This window comes from Anopheles bellator, chromosome 1 (genome assembly GCF_943735745.2).
Source record: "Anopheles bellator chromosome 1, idAnoBellAS_SP24_06.2, whole genome shotgun sequence".
Taxonomy (NCBI): Eukaryota; Metazoa; Arthropoda; class Insecta; order Diptera; family Culicidae; genus Anopheles; species Anopheles bellator.
Window position 1 is genome coordinate 41,687,344 of NC_071285.1, and position 22,226 is coordinate 41,709,569.

General features: G+C 47.5%; 6 protein-coding genes across 6 annotated transcripts; 5 read left to right on the forward strand and 1 right to left on the reverse strand.

The window, feature by feature from the left end:
* Positions 1-296: 296 nt before the first annotated feature.
* LOC131206620 (sphingosine kinase 2-like) lies at positions 297-11,037 on the reverse strand. The gene is made up of 4 exons (XM_058199238.1): positions 10,966-11,037; positions 7,530-8,740; positions 2,966-3,065; positions 297-2,891 (listed from the first exon to the last, which is right to left on the reverse strand). Exons 2-4 carry the CDS (start codon positions 8,498-8,500, stop codon positions 1,947-1,949), a joined length of 2,016 nt encoding a protein of 671 aa, XP_058055221.1. The 5' UTR covers positions 8,501-8,740; positions 10,966-11,037; the 3' UTR covers positions 297-1,946.
* Positions 11,038-12,898: 1,861 nt separating this feature from the next.
* Positions 12,899-21,028, forward strand: LOC131215622 (uncharacterized). The gene is made up of 12 exons (XM_058210014.1): positions 12,899-13,113; positions 13,188-13,584; positions 13,642-13,817; positions 14,381-14,789; positions 14,850-15,025; positions 17,571-17,871; positions 17,934-17,973; positions 18,344-18,811; positions 18,928-19,127; positions 19,193-19,243; positions 20,107-20,545; positions 20,613-21,028. The coding sequence occupies exons 1-12, from the start codon at positions 12,899-12,901 to the stop codon at positions 21,026-21,028; spliced, it is 3,288 nt and encodes a 1,095-aa protein (XP_058065997.1).
* On the forward strand, positions 15,526-16,541 carry LOC131213571 (chymotrypsin-1-like). The gene is made up of 3 exons (XM_058207643.1): positions 15,526-15,842; positions 15,902-16,298; positions 16,365-16,541. Exons 1-3 carry the CDS (start codon positions 15,526-15,528, stop codon positions 16,539-16,541), a joined length of 891 nt encoding a protein of 296 aa, XP_058063626.1.
* Positions 17,102-18,110, forward strand: LOC131213582 (collagenase-like). Its single transcript, XM_058207653.1, has 3 exons — positions 17,102-17,415; positions 17,475-17,871; positions 17,934-18,110. Exons 1-3 carry the CDS (start codon positions 17,102-17,104, stop codon positions 18,108-18,110), a joined length of 888 nt encoding a protein of 295 aa, XP_058063636.1.
* On the forward strand, positions 18,301-19,369 carry LOC131213563 (chymotrypsin-like). The gene is made up of 3 exons (XM_058207632.1): positions 18,301-18,811; positions 18,886-19,127; positions 19,193-19,369. Exons 1-3 carry the CDS (start codon positions 18,301-18,303, stop codon positions 19,367-19,369), a joined length of 930 nt encoding a protein of 309 aa, XP_058063615.1.
* Positions 21,029-21,242: 214 nt separating the features above from the next.
* On the forward strand, positions 21,243-22,125 carry LOC131215623 (brachyurin-like). The gene is made up of 2 exons (XM_058210015.1): positions 21,243-21,490; positions 21,555-22,125. Exons 1-2 carry the CDS (start codon positions 21,243-21,245, stop codon positions 22,123-22,125), a joined length of 819 nt encoding a protein of 272 aa, XP_058065998.1.
* Positions 22,126-22,226: the final 101 nt, after the last annotated feature.

Below are 22,226 nucleotides of genomic sequence, written 5' to 3' on the forward strand. Positions count from 1 at the left end.
AAAAACTTACAATCAATTGCTTCGTGTTGATTCTGACGCTTGACAGCTGATTAACCTACCTACACAACTGCAAACCCAACGTCGATTTGTTTCGTTCATCGATTGTTGTCATCGGGAGTGTGTTTTCAACGTCGATTCAGCAGAGCATCTTTTAAGTTTTGAATGCCGTTGATTTCGTTGAAAAATTACACAGTTTCTTATCTTACAAATTGTTTAACTATTTATTAGAACGCTCTCAAATTAACCATTTGCCCGTACTCTTTCCAAATCTAGCAAATCAACTGAAACCAGCAGCCGCAAGTTGTAAACCACCACACCGTGCGCTTTATTGGAAAAATTTCCCTCAGTTTTTAATGATAACAAAAATTACTGTAAACCATACTCAGCAGCAAACAGAAGAGAAAGTGCCATCGGACGGCAGGAAGAAAAAAACCAGGAAATTGACCTTCGTGCATTGCACAATGTAACGAATCACAGTCATAGTTCATTTTTATCGGCATCGACTGAAAATCTGTTCACTTCTGCCTTCGACTCATGGACGGCTATACACGCATTGAAACTGGAATTACTGTGGAATTATGAACGTGCGTATCTACTGGTAATTACGCTCGAGTAAGTTTACTTGCGACCCACACATCATTCGTAATGGTGGTTCAGCTTAATCGAAACTGTAATCTATGGTGCTTGCCGTTGGTACGCCCCTCGACTAGAATGCAGGCAGAATTCGAAGCGAAAAGATTATCTTAAAGTAGAGGTATTTGCAGATCACTCGACTCTCGGCTCTTGTTTGTTTGTGAAACAATCCGTTGCCTCCCAGGAAGCCAATGTACTTTTCGGCAAGCGCTGCCAACCCGCCTTTCGGTAATTCCGTCCTATACGCGCCTTAGATATTTTACTTTCGTCTTCATATCTTCGGGCAACCATAAATGCACTGCCCGGGAAACTGGTGACAATGAATTTGTATTCATTGGGTGTATTATTTTATGAATATATTTTGTAATGCTTGAAAGATATTATAAATTTGATTCCTAGTACGCTACTAGCTAAATTGCTTGCACTATTGACACGTTTTGAATGTCGCATGTCGACGATTTAGTGACTGGTATGAAGTATTTTGTCTTTTTAAAATGGTTTTTCTCAATAATCATTCCACCTCCGTGATTTCTCTATTCTATTCTACTTGTTTCGCCTACCAACTCCCGGCCACTATCCGGAAAGGCTAGTGTTCGCGCCAGAATCGTTCATGATGCGCATGTACATTAATCTTATTGGAATAGGTAATACTTTGTTTTGTAAACCGTTTTGCTACTTTTCTTGATTTTTTTAAATTGATGGCAAATCGGTACAATTGCTTATCGTTTACGTCGCATGTTAGCAAGTGCTCGACTGATATGGAGCGCGTGGAATGGATTCGAGCAATTTAAATGCATCCTGTTATGCACTATTCTTTGTGTGCACTATCAGTTCCGGGCCATTTCGTTGTCGATAGGTACCAGGAGTTACCAAGAAAGAAAAGCCGGTGAATGAAATCAGTTTGGCACGAATTTCGGGAATTGTCTGAATTCTGCGATGACTGCCTCACAAAAAAAAAATGTTTTGTGTGCACACGTTTCGATTTTTATAGAATGTAACTTAATTATTTTCAACCCAACCCAAACAAAAATAACTAGCACATTTAGGTAACAGCCGTTTCTCTTGTTCTTTGCATTTTGTTTTTGCCATCCAGAAGATGTAGGTATAAACCCTCCCCAATCATCTATCGCACGTTACTCCCTTAAAACCTATAAGACTGCCGCTGTTCTGCATAACAAATCAATTTCAACAAATGTTACATTCCGCTGTGGACGGGTTTGACAAACGAAAAAAAACATTCCACCATAACATTCCAATAGCCGCAGAAAACAGAGCACAAAAACAAACCATCCTCTGCTCAGATTTGGTCCCGTCTACTTGGGCACCATCACTTTTGCTAGGCTGGGAAACACTTCACCCTGGATCGGGCCACACTCAACGTTTTCCCCGTCCACCGTCATGTGCCCATTGGTGCCGTTTGGTTCGATGCGAAAGGCAGTTACCGGAACCATCTGGATGTAATCGTTCCCTTGCAGCGGAACGTGCGTCCCGCTGCTCAGCCCCAGCAGAAACGATAGGAGCTGGGATCGAGAAACTCCTCCGCGAATGATCAGCAACCATATAATGCCATCGTTGAGATGCGACTGCGTGGCAAAGTAGCAATCGGTGCTGAGGTGTGTCTGGTATGCGGCGTGCACCATCACGAACTCGCCCGACAAGGTGGTCCACGTGTCGGGAATAGCAGCCGTTAAGGCTGGCAATCGCGATGGTGGGCCATACATTTGTACGAACGGCCCGGTACCGTTGGGGCCAACCTGCTGTCCGGTACTGCCATCGTTGGAAGCCTTATCACTCTCGTACACGCTGTCCACCGTCGAGAAGTAGGTGCTTTTGCGCGACGTTGCCGAGTACCAGCTGTCGATGCGAGGACGAAACGAATCCAGATTCATTCCCGTCTCCAGCGAAAGCACGTCACTAAAGTTCGTATCACAGGCGTCGCAGCTACTTGCGTCGGTTCCCCCACGACAGTCGCGGCAGTTCAACGTGGTGTTGTAACTGACGCTGTGCTTTAGTGTTCCGATCGCACCTGATCGGTTGTTCGTCGGCCCATTCGTGTGGCTGCTAGCCATCGTGGTTCCATTGGTTTGGCTAGCCAGTGCCGGAATGTAGGATACTTTCCCATGGTACGTCCGTAAGCTGATCAATCGGTGGACAGACCACACGGTAAACCGTTGACCACCGATGGCGCGTAACCGTTCGCTCTCAATGTCGATATCTGATATGAGGCCCCATCCCACGGAGAGGAAAGAGAACATTATCTGCGAAGAAGAAGAACGGCTAATGTTATCGAACGGCACCCACAGAAATAAACCTCTTGTTTTTGTTTACTTACATTGGTGCGGGTCTCGACTCTAACTACGTCTAACATGGAATGTCTTCCCTTAACTACCATTAAAGCTGATGCCAGTACGGGTTTCGTTTCAAAAGGCTCTCTGAAAAGCGTTTATCGAAGAAAGAAAATATTTTTATCAGTGTTAATTGAAATTGAAAAATAAATTACAAACGCTTACGCTACAATCTGTTTGAAATTTCAAAATCAGTCAGAAATATCTACAAAAGAAACCTAAATTTAGCCTGCAACTACGAATCACGAGAATGCGTTTCGCAAAACTGCAAATTCCGATGTCAGGTTTCCACAGCGTACTTTACGCTTCCCAGACAAAGGAAAAGAGATTGGACAGCGAGTTGAATGGTGACACTAATAATCCGGAACGGATTATTCTGCCGATTATGTTGAACCGGATCAAACCGGTAGCGACACAAAACGATGACACCTGTGCGTTGGATTCAATTTCCGACAATTGCGACTCTTACTGAAACCCCGATATCGCCATAATCCCCTTTCCGTCGCCGGTCGCCCGCGCATACAATTTGTCTGGCCTCAAAACGCCACACTCCGCGGCTTCGCTATGTCCCACTTGAGAGCCGTTGAATTGTGCCTGTGTTGTCACATGACATCCCCAATATTAGCGACAGCCGGCTTTATGACACGGCTTTTAGCGTTTCATTTGCGGCGGCATGAATTGTGAAGCAACAATTTCCATCCCACTCGAAAGTCGCCCTTATTTTGTCACTAGCCATCAGGCGTGACACCATCGAGCGCAGACGACGCCCCAGCTGTGCACCCCGCCAAAACAAGTCATTCGTCAATGATTAGGAGTATCTTATCAACGACCGAATCGACCGCGTGCCGTGTCTCACAACCGCAGTCCGTGGGGTGCGATCCTTGCTCAATCGTTGGCTCTGCCAGGGCTTTCGCAAAAGGTTGTAGCGAATATCTATGCACCGTATAACGAGAATGACGAGCAACACCTCGGTCGGTTTCGTGTCAGCAAACGCTGAACGCGGCAACGGTGTGTGGTTTATGATTTACTAACAAGTCCATCGAGTTTAGCACACCTGAGGGCCACCAAGTCATTGGCGTAGGGCCCCGGCCGAATGTTATGTAATGTAACTTTCCAACACCATTCATCGTCTTCGTTGGTCGATGTGGAATACCACAAATCGATCAAACATCCCATTCGAGAGGTCCCTTGAGAACTCGATTCTCCCAGACTGGCCACCGGTCTCGTTGCTGCCGGCAAGTATTTTTTGCCGGCCCTCAATGTGGCACATGACGAGCATCGACCGTGAAGCGAACGGTGTACCGCTGTCCTATCCTTTTTGCGGTCAAACTCTGTTCCGCCCAGGAACCCGCCCCGACGAGGGTGGTCAAGGGTTGTGGCTGGTCGCTGCTTAGCGCCAAACCATACAAATCTAGGCCAACCCATAAAAATCTTTCCCTCCACAGAACCAGCCTGCCAGCCGGCTCCGGTTGGCTACTCTACAAACTTTCTTCCAAGCAAGGAACTGCACCTAGCTCTATCCGTGTTTGCGGTGTGATGACCGTTGAGCGCTGTCCTTTCAATTACGCAAGACAAAACAAGCGTTTTTCTTTCCCTTCAAGGGCTGCCAAACAAAACTAACCACCGGCAAAAGTGGAGCAGTGGACGGAGGATGCGCGACCTCCTCTCGTAGCCCATCTGTGACGCAAAGCACGATCATCACAAAGGCTCGAAATCATCGCCACCCGATTTGAGTCGTTGTTGACGCAAATGACACTGATATGTTTGCACACACACGCCTATACGCATGACTTGTGGTTTTCGATTAGAGATGAATTTATTTATCCGAACTGATGATGGTTGCATTTGTTTGACGCAAAATTTCAAGTGGTGCGCGCAACGGAGCGATGGCAAATCCTCTATTTCACATCGCATGGTGTCTTTTTGTCAGCCGCCGCCTGCTTCGTTGGCGGGGCTACAGAGAGTGTACAAATTTTAATTCCATTTCATCCCGGGCCGCGATGATTCGATTACGAATGAAACTCGATTTGGTTCGCTTCATTTGATTATATTTTCGAATCGCAATGTTGGCCGCCATTAACACGGAACTTAACTGAACTGATTGTTTATCGCCTTGGCACTTTAATAGCAACATTCATACAATACCGTTGGATGCGCTAGAGTGATAAGGGGGGGTCAAGTTAAATAATGTAATGGCGTGTAACAAGCAGCGAGCGATATTTGCCTATCGTAAAAAATACGCATTTACTATCTTAGCAACTGTACCAATAATACGTTTCAATTACTACGCACGTACCATCCTGCGACCGATAGTGAGCATGTGCGCGAACGATTATTTGTTTCTTCTCAACCACCGGCGGAGAATGGATAATTTTTGACGCATTGCCGCGCATGTAGGTTATCGCGGGTTCATCGGGCCAAAGGAAAAAAAATGTGGATGAGCATCGCACGAGAAGAACACAAAGTGCGCGAGAAAAAACCCTGTTAAAAATCCAACGGCCGAGTGGATCCGCCATTAGACGCGCCGGGTAAATAAGCAGTTTCAGAGAAAGGGGGCCAAGATTCAAGCACCCACAGCCTCGAAATGCTGGCAAACAGATCAACAAAGCCCGCCATCGAGGAAACCATGAGTTTGCAACAAAGCTCCACCGACCGCAAGCTTCGTAGCACGGATCGTGAAATTATCTTCCGGGCTGGTGTCAATCCACGTCGAATACTGCGTTCGACTCATAGATTCGCCCGGACGGGATGTGGAAAAAAAACCCTTGCTACACGTGTCTCAGCCTGCCGTCGGTCGGACGTGTCTACTACTGGCGGGGCGGCAAAGTGAGCAGTGTTTTTTTCTTATCTGCAAACACGACATTGGCTGACACAACTGCGGCACGGCGTGCGGTTGCCACTGTTGGCCACAAACAACTGTAATCGATTGATAGATAGAGCTTTCTTTCCCCGCTGTTAGGGTTTCGTGGGCCCGTGGGATGATAGCATTCATGGTCATGCAATAGGGTATTATTGATATTCATAAATCCTTGGGCCAACTGTTGTACTGTAAACATTGCGTCGATCGCACAATTTATTATGAAAAAGAGTCTTTCACAGTTAAAACGTGTAATATTTTTGAACTAGCATCAAACTTGTATTATCTTCTAGACTTGAAGGCGGCCAAGCTTGAGGCTGTTATGTAAGCTAATGCTACACGTCAATGCTACCGTCGACGAGGCCCGGAAATGAAAGTGATCGACTCAACCCGTTCCACCCCAATGTTCCGGGACATGTATATGTTCCGATCAGCAAAAGTTGGCATTCTAGTTAATTCCGTAGGGCAAGAACACCATTATCGCGTGTGCCGTCGTCTGGTGGCATGCTCTTATCGGACAGGGTGTTTACCTCTCTCATCAGCCACATCAAAAAGGTGAGATTTAAATCTTGATGTTTGATTCGTCCAATGCACGACAGGAAACAGTACTGCCGCATAATTATTCCCTGGACCAGCACAAAAATCCCTTCCAGCTTCGGTTCGTGACACACGTGAAAAAGAACAATCAACTTGCATTGCAAGGTGATGAAGGTGTAAATTAAAAGTCCCGGAACATGCTTCTGGTTGGGATGTACTTTGAAGTATACATTGCACGCACACAAAATGGGCCATGCAAAATGAGTTATGCATTTGTGTTTGCCCTTTATGCGGTCAGGAGAAATGTACGCCGTCAACCACATGAACAACCAGAGAGTCTGGCTTTAAGTACATTTTCCCAACATTAACCCATTGCTATATGACATAATTGCAGCCATCAACCCATACCCCATAAGCCATAAGAGTTGATGATTTCTATCGATGATTAATGTGTTAAGGACAGATAAGTTATTCAAACCCAATCGAATGATATTCTTCACACGATATATTTCTATAGTCAGTTCCTTATTATTAAAAGAGACACGAGCCATCGTCGACGCCATCGGATCGAAGTAACACCGTGAAGCAATGATTGGTATTTTTTTCACTACCCAACCAACTGCGCAAACATGTGTCGTAGGAAAGAGCTGCACTACAAGTTCCCCCCTGAAACACGTTTCTCTTCATCTGAGAAACGGTGCGCAATGGTGAGACAAAGGCGTATTACCACTTCACATATCTGAAGGTAACGGGGGATCCCACTGAAAGATAGAGGATCGAATGATCGCACGTCCAGTATAATTCGATATTCTGATTTTACTTGGAACCGGAATGCCAACATGATGGATTAAGTAGCCTTTCGAAGGGATACATAAACACGTATGCTGTTTGGATCTTTTTCAGTATACAATTACAAAAGGTTCATTCCAAAATGTCACAATCTCAAGAGTAAAACATAATAAACTCTAGCTTGCGTGGCTTGTCCATAGATCATTCGGCTCGCTGCACCGATTAATCGATTTCTATGCGCAAAAGGTCAGTTCCGGCGATGCTGACAGTGTATCAACTTGAGTGTGCTTCGTGGTGCGCGGCTCTGCCTGTTCTAATAATATTAATAACAAATAAATAACTCTAACTAGCAGCATGATCATACTCACTCATATAAAAAGGACACCGTTTTCGCCAATCCATTGCCGGACCCACAAGGAATGATGCCGATCGGTAACTCCTCGATGGCCGTTTGCCAGTCCTCCCGCTCGAACAACCCGTTGAGTACCTCGAAGAAGATGCCATCGCCACCGACGACGACGATCCCCCGCCAGAGGTAGATGTCCCGCAGGCGAACAAACTCCCGCGCCCAGTTGCACTTCTTGGTGATGTGCAGATCGTAGAGGATTTCGGCTTCGGCAAAGATCGGTGCCACGCGCTGCTGAAACATTTCCCGCGCCTTACCTGAGCCGGACTTTGGGTTCAGTATGACGAGCATTTTGCGCGTATCGCGTGGTTGATATGTGTGTTTCTGCAACGCCGGTTCACCGGCGATCAGACACTTGATGGCGGCGCGCCACTTTTGCGCTTCGCGGTTGTTGTCCTCGTAGCGATCGAACGAACGGAAGCGCAGGGTGATGGTGGTACGCTCGCGGAACCCGCCGCGCCGGTTGCGCTTCAGAATGTACGCGTAAATGTAGAGATATGCACTCACGTCCGTCTCATCCTGCTCGCCCGAGTTCTCCTCAACCACCTTGAGGGCGCCCGAATTCGAGATGGAGGCACACGTACACGAGGAGCTACCACGCGTGCGACGCTTGCTGCGTAAACAGCGACAACCGATGATGTCCTTCAGCGGGATGGTCTGCTCCTTGGTCGACCCGTTCGATTGTTTCTTCAGACAGAGACCCTTGTCGGTGAGCCGCACCTCGAAGACGGTATTTTTCTTCGAGCTGATGTAGAACGTTTCGGTGAGATACACCGTCGGTTGCTGCAGTTGTCGGTGATCTTCGCCGTTGCTGACTCCGAATGCTTCCGATTTCGATCGCAGATCTTCGTCCAAGGATTCGTCCACCCTCAACGAAGAATGAATCAATTCACCGTGGCTCATCTTCGGCTTGTGAGCAGGTTCCATCATCATCCAGGGATCAGCTTCCCGCAAGCAAACACCGAAACACCGGCAATAGCGGCCTAGCAGCGGAAACCCTTGGCCGCTGTCGCATCAGCTACTACAGTTTCCCGAACGACCGAACCATTCTGTTGACTTTTACACCAAACTTTTCACTACAAACACACTACAAACACTTTGCTCGTGTTTTACGAGCACCTCCGTTCAAATATTTCTGTCAGTCCGGCGATTTAGCTGATGCACTTTCTATTGCTGCAAAATTTTCAACACACACATTAACGCCACAACTTGCCGATTGACAATATCTGATGCGTTCGTTTTTGGGTCAATAACTAAAACATTGTGGCACCACGAAGAATATGTAGTCGTAATCGTCGAACCGTGACAGCCGACCGGTTAGGTAAGTGAATGTAACAGTTTTCACACACCGAGACGGACTGCCGGCGGCGGCTGATTGGAATTGCAGCAGAAACGGCCTTGAATACAACAGCGAGTGTTCCCCCTCCGTGAAACTCGAAATGCCCCAAAGGGCCGATGATGGCGTACAACCAGATTGGTGCTACACGCAATCCTACAATCTACGATGACGTCCAGATGACGAACTAAAACTGGCCCCACCCCCGCTTTTCCGTTTTGAATCACCCGCGTCGTGTAATTCGCCAAGGTTGTAGTATCATGGCGTGACCAACCCCCATCAAGAGGTCTGCCCGTAGGCCCCCAGCAGCGTTACGGGAAGGCAACAAAACTCAAAACCCTGATTTCCACTGGCGCTTTGGGGTGCCTCTTTTCGGGCTCAAGGGTCCCCAGGAAAGGTTTCCTACCGAGCTTCCAGCGCGATGATAGAGGGTTCTTTTTCGGCCTAAAATAAGACCTTTTCCACCGGCAGCGGAGTGCGTCAGATGAAAGTTTCTTTTCGTGTACCTGTAGCTCCACGCCGAAGACACTGTCGGGGGAAAGTTTCGTGTCGGAAATGGCATCTTATAAGTTCTCCAAGTGACGCATACTTGGCGTCGCATTCTCTAGACCCGCGCGGTCCGTGTTTTGCCTTCTTTCTGCCAACTAATTTTATACCTCCACAGAACGGAACTAATGTTTTACGAGGTGTAAAAGAATGGAATAGGGTGAAGTAAGGGGAGGGTTAGGTGGGTGCGACTAGGGAAGCTACTAAATCATAGTTAATGATAGCCAATTATGTAAAACACCATCAATGATATCTGTAGACTGGAGCGTTCAGTGAGTGGAGGAAAATTAATTAGAAAATGAGTTCATATGATCCGGTCAATGGGGTTAATTTCTTTATTTTACGTGAGGTAGAAAAAAAGAAAATACATCATTAATCTCTTTAAAATGATGAGCTAATGCCAGCAGAGAAACTCTCTTATTGATCAATCGCAGCAAATAATAAGAGATGTATTCTATTTATCATCTTTTATGGTTTATATTTGGTAAATTTAGCTATCTTATTCAGATATAAAAGAAATTCCCTTTTTTATTGTTTTTGTTGATGATCTCAGCAGCCGCTAGTTGTCTCACATTATGACCAAAGCACGTGCATTTTGTACATTGCGAATCGGGCATTGTTGTTTATAGTTTTTGTTTTTAACTAAGGAGGAATACATTGCTTGCTTGTTTTGATTCTGTTGTTGCATTGATTTTTACTTGTTAAATGTTAGATTTCATCCACTCGTTAGGCACCTGTGCAATGGTTACAATGAAATACCAGAACAACAGATTCTAATCACAAATTACATTTGCTCCCATCCATCAAGTTAGCGACGACAGTCAGACCCGGATATTACGTAAACAGTGCTCCTTTGATCAGCATTATATCCAGGAACAGATGATCGAGCGAATGTCACGCAACGGGCCGGTAACAAAGGGAGACGCCCGTTTCGAAGGAACCAGCATCATATCACACTTTCGAATGGAACACACATTTATTTGCCAAAATTCGATTTTGCAAACGATTTCGGCCCCACCATTGGACAAAGGGCAGCAATAGAGGCTCGCGGAGGCACACACACACAGCCAGCAGTCACGACAATGCCCAGTTCTGCGGGATTTGGCTGGGGAGCGCTCCGAACATTATCGTTTCCCGGGCATCGGTCGAACGGGAACAAGATAATGCTATTCGCGTTATCAACTATCGAAAACGGGTTACCACTTCAAGTATCATCGTACGACTTTCGCCCGACACACCTGACCCACCTGACCCACCTTCCGTGCGCCCCATTCACTGGTAATCCCGTGGTCTGCGCCATTATGTCAACATCGCGCCGTGCCCTGGCTATCGGTCTCTAGATCTTTGTGCCAGCTATTTAGCACAGAGAGAAAAGGGGCCGACAACCTACCGAGAAAGACGCACTACCGCGACGAAACGACCACCTTCAAACCGGAACCGGAAAACACGTCCAAATGAACGGAAAATCGTATACTTTGCCCATTACCGTGAAATGGTTCTGAATCGGAGTATTCACCGTTTTTAAATCGCTGCGAAAATCGGAATTAGAGACCGAACGACGAAACACAACACAACCGCACGCTGATTTTTTGACATTTGAAATATGTTTTCTCTTTCTGACAGCGACTAAGATTTTTGAACCTAACTTTGAAACTTCGAACCTGAAACCTGACCAAGTGCCGCACAGTGGGCAATTGGTATGCCAAAGGCAAACATATTTGTTTTAAGGAAGAATATATAACTGAAACCACTCGAACTGCCAAAAATGCCAAACTGATTACCCCTCGGCCAAAACATATACGTTTTGACAGAAGCGCAACCAGTTTGGCATTAATCTGAAATTCCAAAAACATTACGTTACGCTTCGTCTGGCCCCGTAGTAAGGTTTTTAACCCCCTAAGTTATGCAATCTGCATTACACCAAAATGTTTAATCCATATTTTGTCTATCAGGGATTTGATACTTACTTTCACACTTGTTTCACTAAAACAGAACTCAGGTAGTTGAGGAATGCATAGTTTTTTAGCTTCCTCAACAACTTCATACGTAGGGAATCGTGTGGGATCAGCGCGATGATTCCCTTCGTATTGATTTTTAGATAGCCAAAAAGTAGATTTTAGATAGATATATCAAAAACCCAAAAATTTCTACTCCAGTCATTTGCTCCCAGGAGTTTCCAGTTGACTTGAATGATAATAACCTTATTTCCGCGCCATTTTCTTAGAAAATTCTGTCATTTCTTCTAAACTGTATTTGCCGCTTTTGACGCTCACCAAGCTCACAGAACTTTCTTGGTCTACCTGTGCGCTGATAAACGTTTTCGATTTTTTTTCAAACTCATAACTATCGCCGTTCGTACTTTGTTCTTTGATGTACTTTGATACTTCGTTCGTGTTTTGTACTTTGTACTTTGAATCCTGATCACCACATGAATTAGGATTACAGTGTTGCCGTTTTGGTTCGGACACTCAATTTGTATCCAACAATTATCGTAACCAGTTTTAATCATTGATTTTTCCTATTTTGCTAGGCCATTGGGCCATCGTGCCCGTGGCTAGGCTTCCTACAAACAGCGGTTGTGAAGCGTTTTGAAAACTTTTTCAATTAACCGAAAGCTTAATAGAAGCTGGTTCATATTCAAATGTCCCGAAAACGAACGTCATCATTTGAGCGGAAAGTTGCCTTGAGGAGCCACAAGATGTTCTAATCTCAACTCATCTGTTGCTGGTATTGATTGTTTTTGGATATTGATGAAACTGATGAAAAGATGAAACTTACAATAGTTTTAAAACTTCGTACCACATGCCCGTGGCCGTTACTTGGTACATCCATTTAATGGAAAACCCCGAATGATTCTTTTCGTAAATGGATTCTATTCCGAGTTACAAACAATTGAAATATGTTCTTATCAGATTTGGGCTCCTGCGTTCTCAATCAGTCCGCGTCTGCCGGTTCTTCGGCGTTCCCTGGGAAAGTGACTTGGGTCCTCTTTTGTTTTTGCCGTTCATCATCGATCTGCTGTCTAATTGCCCAAAATAATTGGCATTGCTAAATCGCTGTGTTGATTAGTATATTAGCAGTGTTTCTTAACATCAGACAGTGTAAATGCACTTCCAAATAAAAGAAAGGCTCTGCAAAGGTCCACATGGCGCATCAGGGCTTCTGTTTTCCCGCGAGTTGGCCTGATCGGTGTGATTTTCGATGCGAACCTGAATTGTGCACTAAGAGAACGAATGTTAGGTTTTGTTATCTACGTTAGTTTGGGAGTTTCAGAAGATTATTATGCTAGGATCGTTGATCGAGTTACAATTGCAAGCTGGAATTATCGAGTGGTATCAACGGTATCATTTTAATCATTGACATCCTTATCGTTGCGGTCACTCCGTTCTGTCGGTGCACATTGAACGTGGAATCGCTGTGCTCAGTCCGAAATTGTTCGTCAATCAATGATGAAGCTCGCCTTAGTGTTGTGTGCCATAAGCGTGGGCAGTGTGATGGCCATGGGCCGGCCCGAGTCGCGCATTGCCGGGGGAACTGATGCGGATCCACAGGCAATCCCGTACATCGCAGGGATTCTAATTTCTGGCTCTAACCGCCATGCATTCTGTGCCGGTATTCTAATTTCCGAAACACACGTTCTTACGACGGCCAGCTGTGTCTCGAAGTAACTATCAATCCAATATTGTAGTGCGTTCTTGGCTCTTCGCCGTGAAATTGTTTTTTTTAATCACCCAACAGCCAACCGACGATGACTATACTTCTTGGTGCCAGCGATATGACCCGCATACAACAGTTCATCGGTGTGGCCAACACGCTCATCCATCCTAACTACAGCTCATTACTGAACAGGGACGACATAGCCATTCTGACCATGGATCGTCCTACACCGCTGAACGAGTACATTCAGATTGCGAATCTGCCGCGCTGGGCTCACGTTGGTAACTCTTTCAACGGTTTCGGTACCACCGTCAGCGGTTGGGGCAACACCGGAAACCGGGACAACGAACCCGTACCGATTCAGAACCTACTTTCGATCCGGACCCCGGTTGTTAGTAACACGGTGTGCGGGCTGTCACACAACTTCATACGCGACGATCACATCTGCACCTCCGGGGACAACGGCGGACCATGCGATGTAAGTTCCTGTGACATGCTACTTTGACCTGTCGTTTAACGTACTATGCTAACCCAGGGAGACGATGGCGGACCTGTAACGATCACGGAAGCGGGCGAAACTTTCGTCATTGGCATGCACTCGTTCCACTACTCGGGACTCTTTGGCTGCGATCGTGGCCGGTCGGCTGTTCATGTGCGACTCACGAGCTACCTAAGCTGGATCGGAGCCAACTCGGACGCCATCATTGGACTGTAACCCTGGCAATCTGCAATGAATCCGCAACCCCTGTGAAGTACGTCATTGCAAATCTGCGATCAGTCTGGATACATGCCCACCGCCGTTTGGCCTGCTATCTTATCAAACGGCAATAAACCATAATTCGCATTATCACTGCACAACCCGGCGTTGGATAATCTTTGGCCTTTTTTAACTCCTCTGGGAAAGTCCATTCCCCGAAACTGCGTCTTCGAGGTCCGTTTTGAACAGTCGAAATTGTGCGTTCGAATTGAGTGCAGTAAAGACAACATGCGTTCCTCGTTCGGAGCACTCGTTCTTGTGTTCGCTTTAGTAAGCGGTTCGCTGGCCATCGATCATACCGTACCGTCACCTCGCGTCGGAGATGGACAACCTGCGGCTCCGGGACAGTTTCCCTTCGTTGTAGGTATTCTGATTTCGGGTTCCTCAGCTCGTTCATTCTGTGGCGGGGCCCTCATTTCGACTCGGTTTGTCCTTACGGCAGCTGCATGTATAGTGGGGTAAGGACTTTTAATTGACACACTAGAAGCTGGTAATATATTCTACTTATTTTTCCTAGTGGCAACTCGTTCACCGTTCTGTTAGGTGCTACCGATATGACGCGTATAGAGCAGATCATTCCCGTGCTCAACATTCCGTCCCACATTATCGTACATCCGGGATACAGCTCCTTGCTAAATCGTGATGACATCGCCATACTGCAGCTATCCCACGAAGCAAACCTAACGCCCACCGTGCAGGTGGCTAATCTACCGCGCCGCTACCACACGGTTTTCACGTTCAACGATTGGCCGGCCACGGTGGCCGGCTGGGGTAATACTGGCAATCGCGACAACGAACCCATTCCACTGCAACAGCTGCAGTTTGCGATCGGCCCAGTAGTGTCCAACTTTGTATGCGGCATCTCGCACAGTTTCATTCGCGACAACAATATCTGCAGCTCCACGGACAATGGTGGACCGTGTAATGTAAGGATTATTTCCTTTTTCTCTTACTCCTAAAACGCTAATTATCACCCTGCACAACAGGGCGACGAGGGCGGACCAGTTTTCGTGACGGAGGGTGGCGAAACGTTCGTGGTCGGTGTACACTCCTTCCACTACGATGGACTTTTTGGATGCGATCGAGGCCGATCGTCGGTACACACTCGCGTGACGGAGTACCTGGACTGGATCGCAGAAAATTCGGATGTTGTTATAAGGGCGTAACATAAAAGCAAAAATAAAGCATCCCAACTGCAAACCTATAAAGCACACTTTTTGTACAATCTCCGTAAACTCAGGGATTTGAAGGGGTGGAATGGAGAATGCTAAATATGTGAAGAAGGACGAACGACGACGAAGACTTCTTCACCTTTATCAGACTTCTATAAACACCAGCTATTCTACGATTTCAACATGGAATGGAATGGATTGCAACCCATCTTATCGTGTTTTACGTTCAAAAACAGAAAAAGAAAAGATCACCGCAGTGATCTTTTTCGTCATAACGCAATCAAAGAAAGTGGCCATTACGTTATCAAGAGTGGGATTAAGATTATTTGGCTTCTCCTCATCTCTACCCCAGATATCAATGCTGTAAAATCACGAAGTATGGGGATTACTTTAGTGAATCTAATCTGTGTAGCGATCGTTACCTGGTATAAAACGATCAACGCCCGTGAATGACTTGCCTAGTTACTGTTCAGCCGACGAGTAGGTAACGATGAAGTTGTCCATAGTGCTAGTGTTAGCTGCCGTTGTTGGCGCCGCGTACTCGGTGCCGGTCGATCCACAGACGATCGATTGGACACTGGTGAGGACGCTCCAGCAAACCGATGCTATCCGCGCAAAGCAAGGACTACCTCTCCTCACTGATGAGGATGTTCGGTCCTCTCGCGTTGCCGATGGCCAAATCGCTTCCTCGACGCAGTTCCCGTGGGCAGCTGGTGTGCTGATATCCGGCTCATCATCGCACAGTTTCTGCAGTGGCGTGTTGATCTCGCGACGACATGTGCTCACGGCCGCTGTGTGCATTTCTGGGTTGGATTCTGCAATGAAGTCACTTTGAAGAGCCCAAACTAACGTTCATTTAACCTCAGATCGAACACCCTCACCGTCCTTCTGGGAGCATCTGACATGACGCGTGTGGAGGAGTTCATCGGGGTGTCGAACATCTTGTCGCACCCGAACTACAGCTCTTTCCTCAACCGCGACGATATCGCCATCCTGACGCTCACTCATGAGGCACCGCTCCGGGACACCATTCGCCCAGTTGAACTGCCACGATGGAGTGACGTTGGCAACTCTTTCAACAACTGGGCTGCAACAACCGCTGGCTGGGGAAACACTGGCCGTCGAGAGAACGAACCGATCCCAATCCAGAACTTGCACTTCGCTATCGACTCCGTAAATACCAATTTCGTCTGCGGAATTTCACATACTTTCATCCGCGACACTCATATTTGCACATCCACTGATAATGGCGGAGCATGCAACGTAAGTCAGAAGAGCTTCGAACAGGGCGAGAACGAGTAATTTTACGAGATTCATGAATCTTTTCAGGGTGATGAAGGTGGCCCAGTGACGCTTACTGAGGGCGGCCGTACGTTCCTCGTTGGTATCCATTCGTTCCACTTCTCCGGCCTATTCGGTTGTGATCGTGGACGATCCGCTGTGCATACTCGTATCACCGAGTATCTGGGATGGATCCAGGCCAACAGTGACGCTGTGATCCAGTAGAGAAATGTGCGTTGTGGAAGAACAAGAACATCGCACTTTAAGCTTGTAAGAGTGTTGTTCTCGGATAAGGCCAGAAATCATGCAAATATGCGCAAACAACAACGAGGCGTAATGATTGAATAAAACCAAAATAGCTCAATTCGATAGTCGAAATTGGCTATCAATTTTGAGATATTAAAAAAAATATTAAACACAGAGGTGTTTAAAATATTCCTTATAACATTCATACAGTTAGTAAATCATAGTGGATTTTTTGTAAAATGGTAAATTAGGCTGGATTGTGCAATAGCCCTGCCGGACACTGTATGTTCCAACTGGGATTTAATCGTGAATACAACCAACACACAAAGAGGCACAGTTTAACAGGTTAACCTGGCGAACTACAAAACAAATCAGGCAAAGCTGTGTTACTCTTATCTTTGGTGGAAATAGCTAGAATCAATGATAACGACCGGGTAAATTCGATAAGAGTTCGCTACATAAATTTAGCAGCTCTCAGGGAATAATCGAACAGTTGTATCCGGTGATTAGCCCGCTGTTAAACGTATTTGAAAGCCAACATGCGACAATTGCTTCTTCTAGTTACTGTTGTGGTTGCCACAGTCAGTTCGGTTGCCGTCGATCCACGCACGATCGATTGGACACTGGTGAGGACGCTCCAGCAAACCGATGCTATTCGCGCAAAGCAAGGACTACCTCCGCTCACTGATGAGGATGTTCGGTCCTCTCGCGTTGCCGATGGCCAGATCGCTTCCTCGACGCAGTTCCCGTGGGCAGCTGGTGTGCTGATATCCGGCTCATCATCGCACAGTTTCTGCAGTGGCGTGTTGATCTCGCGACGACATGTGCTCACGGCCGCTGTGTGCATATCTGGGTTGGATTCTGAAATGAAGTCACTTTGAAGAGGCCGAACTAACGTTCATTTAATCGCAGATCGAACACCCTCACCGTCCTTCTGGGAGCATCTGACATGACGCGTGTGGAGGAGTTCATCGGAGTTACAAACATCCTATCACACCCGAATTACAGCTCTTTCTTCAATCGGGACGATATTGCCATCCTGACGATCGCCCATGAGGCACCGCTCCGGGACACCATTCGCCCAGTTGAACTGCCACGATGGAGTGACGTTGGGAACTCTTTCAACAACTGGGCTGCAACGACCGCCGGCTGGGGCAACTTGGGACGTCGCGAAAATGAGCCCATTCCAATTCAGAATCTACACTTTGCCATCGACTCGGTATCGACCAATTTGAGATGCGGTCTGTCGCATACCTTTATCCGCGATACGCATATCTGCACCTTCACGGACAATGGAGGAGCGTGTAATGTGAGTCATTACATTCGGCTACTCGAAGAAACGTGTTTTAATTCTATTTCTATTTTGGGCAGGGTGACGAAGGTGGTCCAGTTACCGTGACCGAGAGTGGGCGTACATTCCTCGTTGGCATCCATTCGTTCCACTTTTCCGGTCTATTTGGGTGCGATCGTGGACGTCCTTCGGTGCACACACGGATCACCGAGTACCTAGGATGGATTCAGCAGAATTCCGATGCCATTGTTAATTGAAAAAATAAAACACTTCCCTTATCACCATTTGTTGATATTAAACCTCGCAGGTGGCCAGTCTGTGGGACTTCCAGAAGTGCGTCAGTTGGAGTCACTGCAAAAACACGATAAGATTAGAACGACAATTAACAGGCGAACGGTAGCAATGGTTATAAACATTCAGGGAGCGCTTATCCTCGATCAGTGAACGATGAAGTCGCTATCCGTGGTCGTCCTGCTAGCGCTTTGCGCAGTTGCGCACGCAGCAATTACGCGCCTCGAAGACATCAACTGGGCTGAAGTTCGACCGGTACAGGAGAGTCCTCACTTCAAGGCTAGCCGAGCAGCGAGCAGTGTCGGGCGCTTTCTGGCCAAACTTGATGAACTCGAAGGTCCTGCGACACCGTCACGTAGCGCGCGCATCAACAATGGAGTCGTCGCAGGACCGACAGATGTTCCGTACATTGTGGGAGTTCTTGTCTCCGTCGAACGGGGAACATACTTCTGTGGCGGTGTTCTCGTGTCGGAAATGCATATCCTAACTTCCGGGACATGCGTCGAGGGACAGTCGTCCATCACCGTGCTGCTCGGAGCGAGTGAGATTGCTCGCGCTCAGGACTTCATCGTTGTCAGCCACGTCCGAGTGCATCCCGATTTTAGTTCGTTCTTCCAATCGAACGATCTCGCCATCTTGACCCTTTCGCGGGCACCACGGTTCAGTGGTAAGCAATGCTGGGCGGAACAGAGCACAATAGAAGAGAATAGTTTGCTAATCGTACGGGGTTGGTTGTTTCAGAGCAAATTCAAATCGCACGACTTCCACGGCGGGCCAATGTAGGTGATTCGTTTTCCAACGCCTGGACCACCATCAGCGGCTGGGGCGAGACGGCATCCAACACCGGTGAAGCGCTACCAATGCAGCAACTTCGTTCCGTTCGCTCGCAAGTCATAACGAACTTCAGCTGTACGATCAGCTTCCCACTGTACTTGCGTTCAACCAATGTCTGCACCTCATCTGACGGCGGTGCCCCTTGCGTGGTAAGTCGCTTAGACCTGGTGTCTGCCAATGCCCGCATGATGGAACACATTTTTCTTTTTCCCAGGGTGATGAGGGCGGTCCGGTGACGATCATTGAAGCGGATGGACAGTCGACTGTAATCGCAATCCACTCGTACACGTATTCACGAGGATGCACGAGAAGCTGGCCTGCGGTACACACCCGTGTGACGGACTACCTTAACTGGATTGAAATTTATACCGGTGCGAACATTCGCGCATAAGCTTTCGTCTTTGAAGAATAGAAAACCAACTACACGATGTTCAAACTGGCGAACCTGTTTGAGTAGATAAATCGGTGTTATTATTGGTTGTTATCAGATCGGGCAGAGCCGTATTGAACACTTTGTTTATAGAAACAGACTCCCTGCTTCCTTACGCTTGCCGGTTGTGCCATGGTACAACTTATATTCCTCTGGAAATATTTACCACATAGATGACCAAAACCTAACATTTTCCTAACGATAGTATTAATAATAATTAAAAGGACTTTGCATAATTTGACAATTTAAATATCATTAGGTTTTACCAATTAGGTTTGGTAACAGCTCATAGGAAACCACACCTTTCATATCCCACCATATGCACGGCATAACTTTTGCACAGCGAATATTTCGCTTTGGTTACGATGGACCTAGTTCACTAGGGACCCTGGTAAAACAGAAATCCGTCATCCTTCTTTTGTTGTTGGTGCAAGGTGTTAATAATGGGCTGCCCCCCCGGGGACGTAAACAATACGATTAGGAAGGGCTACAGTGGCCATCCAGCTATTCGCGTTTAAAGCACAAGGGTGTCGTGCGCCATTCGGAAATTGGGTTTTGGTACGCAGTTCATAGTCGAACATTGTGCAAAATCACGGCCGATAAGCTAATGAAAATCGCGAGCCACGATTACAATCAGTGGCACTGGGCATTGAGTGGCCCACTGGGCTGTTCATTGTACGTCTGTTGGTAAAGCAAAGAGGATGTCCACGTGCTTCGTTTTACTGCTGCTGGTAGCTGCTGTTGCAGCCACCGGGGAAATTCGCACCGCCCAGGACGTGGACTGGTCCCGTGTTCGACGGTTTTACGATCCGCATGCGGATGCACCAGAGCGGCGCATCAACAATGGTGCCATTGCTAGCCCAACCGATGTTCCGTGGGCCGTCGGACTGCTGATATCGTTGTCGTCTGGTACGAACTTCTGTGGAGGTGCCCTCATTTCACCAACGCACGTGCTGACAGCGGCTTCCTGCGTCAACGGACAGACATCCATCACGGCCATGCTGGGAGCGAGTACTATGGCTACGGCATCCGACTTTGTTCCAATCTCGCACGTCCGCGTACATCCGGACTACAGTTCCTTCCTGGATCGTGACGATATCGCCATTCTAACCCTTGCCCGTGAGCCTCGCTGGAGTGGTACGTTCCCTTTGCCGTGCAATCGACTCGCAATCCCTTTCAACAGATGCTAAACCGTAAATTTCAGATCATATCCAAATTATCAACGTGCCGCGGCGTATGTATATCGGACACTCGTTCAACAACTACGTCACTACCATCTCCGGCTGGGGTGAAACCGGGACCAACACGGGCGAACCGCTTCCGATGCCCAATCTACGCTTCATTCGCAGCCCCGTTATCACCAATTTTAGCTGTGGCTTGAGCTTCCTGTTGACCAATATTCGGGACACGCACATCTGCACGAGCACTGACTCGGGGGCGCCGTGCGTTGGCGATCAGGGTGCTCCGGTGACTGTGACCGAGAATGGAGACACCTTCCTCATCGGTATCCACGTGTTTACTGCATCGCGCTGCGAGCGTGGCCGTCCTGCCGTGCATGTCCGTCTTACCGAGTACATGAATTGGATTGAATTGAACACCGACGCCATCATTCGTCAGTAGAGTGCGAACACTGCCACGAAGATAAACAGCTATTCGATGACGGTCCAATTGCTCTTTATAGGCGCTTAATAAAGATACTTTTGTCAACTAATCGCAAATGGCGTACTTTGTTCTTGGTCATCTTATCGGGTGGGAATCCGTGGAAAACCCTAGGGGTTGCTTTATATATCTATACAGACAGTTTTCGAGGGTCCTTCTGCAGAGTAGTGCCAACATGGGGTCGAAGTGGTTTGTAGCTGTGCTGCTTCTAGTGGTTCTCATCTACCAACTGACCGCTGCGGCCCCCCAGAGTTCCCTGGCTGCTGAACCGAACAGACGCATTAACAATGGCGTCGAAGCGGGACCGACGGATGTTCCGTTCATTGTCGGTGTGCTGGTTACGTTCGCTTCCCGAACCTATTTCTGTGGCGGAACACTCATATCCCTCCAGCACATTCTTTCCTCGGCCAACTGTGTCGATGGGTAAGCAGGTTTTCGACCTTAAGCCGGTCATTCCGGGGTTTTCCACGTACTCCTCCAATTTCAGCTACCGAACAATCACCGTGATGCTCGGAGCATACGATATGACGTTGGTACAGGACTTTATCACCGTTTCGTCGGTTCTGGTTCACCCGAACCATAGCAGCTTCTTCGATTCAAACGATCTTTCCATACTGACGCTTTCTCGCGCAGCCCGCCTGAGCGATAGAGTGCAGATTGTCAGCCTTCCTACGCGTCTGTACGTCGGCCATTCCTTCAACAACTACGAGGCTACCATCTCTGGCTGGGGTCAGACGGGTTCGAGTACCGGTGAGCCTGTCCCCGTTCGGCGGTTGCTGTATTTCCGCGCCCGGGTCATCACCAACACCAGCTGCTTGGTGAGCTTTCCGCTGTACCTACGCTCGAGTAACATATGCACATCGACGGATACGGGTGCAGCCTGTGTAGGCGATGAGGGAGGTCCGGTAACGGTGACAGAAAACGGTCAAACCTTCCTGATTGGTGTGCATTCGTATAGCTTCTCGAGAGGTTGCGAGCGTGGTTGGCCCTCCGTGCACACGCGTATTACCGATTACCTAGACTGGATCGAAAGCAACTCCGATGCCGTTGTGGCGTAGCTGTAAAAGAGCAAAGATATCATTCCTCCGACTTTACGCAGTTTGTACATTTCGGATGTAATAAAAAGCATTTTACACGAACTCAGCTCTTGTTCCAGTTT

What these genes read in the sequence shown, in the direction of transcription:
- LOC131206620 (XM_058199238.1), bottom strand. Translation starts at nt 8,500, where the DNA reads ATGATGATGGAACCTGCTCACAAGCCGAAGATGAGCCACGGTGAATTG. An exon ending in ACGGTGTCCTTTTTATATGA is followed by an intron (nt 3,066 to 7,529) that starts GTGAGTATGATC and finishes AACGCTTTTCAG; the next exon opens with AGAGCCTTTTGAAACGAAAC. An exon ending in GAGTCGAGACCCGCACCAAT is followed by an intron (nt 2,892 to 2,965) that starts GTAAGTAAACAA and finishes TCTTCTTCGCAG; the next exon opens with ATAATGTTCTCTTTCCTCTC.
- LOC131215622 (XM_058210014.1), top strand. Translation starts at nt 12,899, where the DNA reads ATGAAGCTCGCCTTAGTGTTGTGTGCCATAAGCGTGGGCAGTGTGATG. An exon ending in ACAATGGTGGACCGTGTAAT is followed by an intron (nt 14,790 to 14,849) that starts GTAAGGATTATT and finishes CCTGCACAACAG; the next exon opens with GGCGACGAGGGCGGACCAGT. An exon ending in TACCGTGACCGAGAGTGGGC is followed by an intron (nt 17,974 to 18,343) that starts GTACATTCCTCG and finishes CGCTTTGCGCAG; the next exon opens with TTGCGCACGCAGCAATTACG.
- LOC131213571 (XM_058207643.1), top strand. Translation starts at nt 15,526, where the DNA reads ATGAAGTTGTCCATAGTGCTAGTGTTAGCTGCCGTTGTTGGCGCCGCG. An exon ending in GCCGCTGTGTGCATTTCTGG is followed by an intron (nt 15,843 to 15,901) that starts GTTGGATTCTGC and finishes ATTTAACCTCAG; the next exon opens with ATCGAACACCCTCACCGTCC. An exon ending in ATAATGGCGGAGCATGCAAC is followed by an intron (nt 16,299 to 16,364) that starts GTAAGTCAGAAG and finishes GAATCTTTTCAG; the next exon opens with GGTGATGAAGGTGGCCCAGT.
- LOC131213582 (XM_058207653.1), top strand. Translation starts at nt 17,102, where the DNA reads ATGCGACAATTGCTTCTTCTAGTTACTGTTGTGGTTGCCACAGTCAGT. An exon ending in GCCGCTGTGTGCATATCTGG is followed by an intron (nt 17,416 to 17,474) that starts GTTGGATTCTGA and finishes ATTTAATCGCAG; the next exon opens with ATCGAACACCCTCACCGTCC. An exon ending in ACAATGGAGGAGCGTGTAAT is followed by an intron (nt 17,872 to 17,933) that starts GTGAGTCATTAC and finishes TATTTTGGGCAG; the next exon opens with GGTGACGAAGGTGGTCCAGT.
- LOC131213563 (XM_058207632.1), top strand. Translation starts at nt 18,301, where the DNA reads ATGAAGTCGCTATCCGTGGTCGTCCTGCTAGCGCTTTGCGCAGTTGCG. An exon ending in GCGGGCACCACGGTTCAGTG is followed by an intron (nt 18,812 to 18,885) that starts GTAAGCAATGCT and finishes TGGTTGTTTCAG; the next exon opens with AGCAAATTCAAATCGCACGA. An exon ending in ACGGCGGTGCCCCTTGCGTG is followed by an intron (nt 19,128 to 19,192) that starts GTAAGTCGCTTA and finishes TCTTTTTCCCAG; the next exon opens with GGTGATGAGGGCGGTCCGGT.
- LOC131215623 (XM_058210015.1), top strand. Translation starts at nt 21,243, where the DNA reads ATGGGGTCGAAGTGGTTTGTAGCTGTGCTGCTTCTAGTGGTTCTCATC. An exon ending in TCGGCCAACTGTGTCGATGG is followed by an intron (nt 21,491 to 21,554) that starts GTAAGCAGGTTT and finishes CTCCAATTTCAG; the next exon opens with CTACCGAACAATCACCGTGA.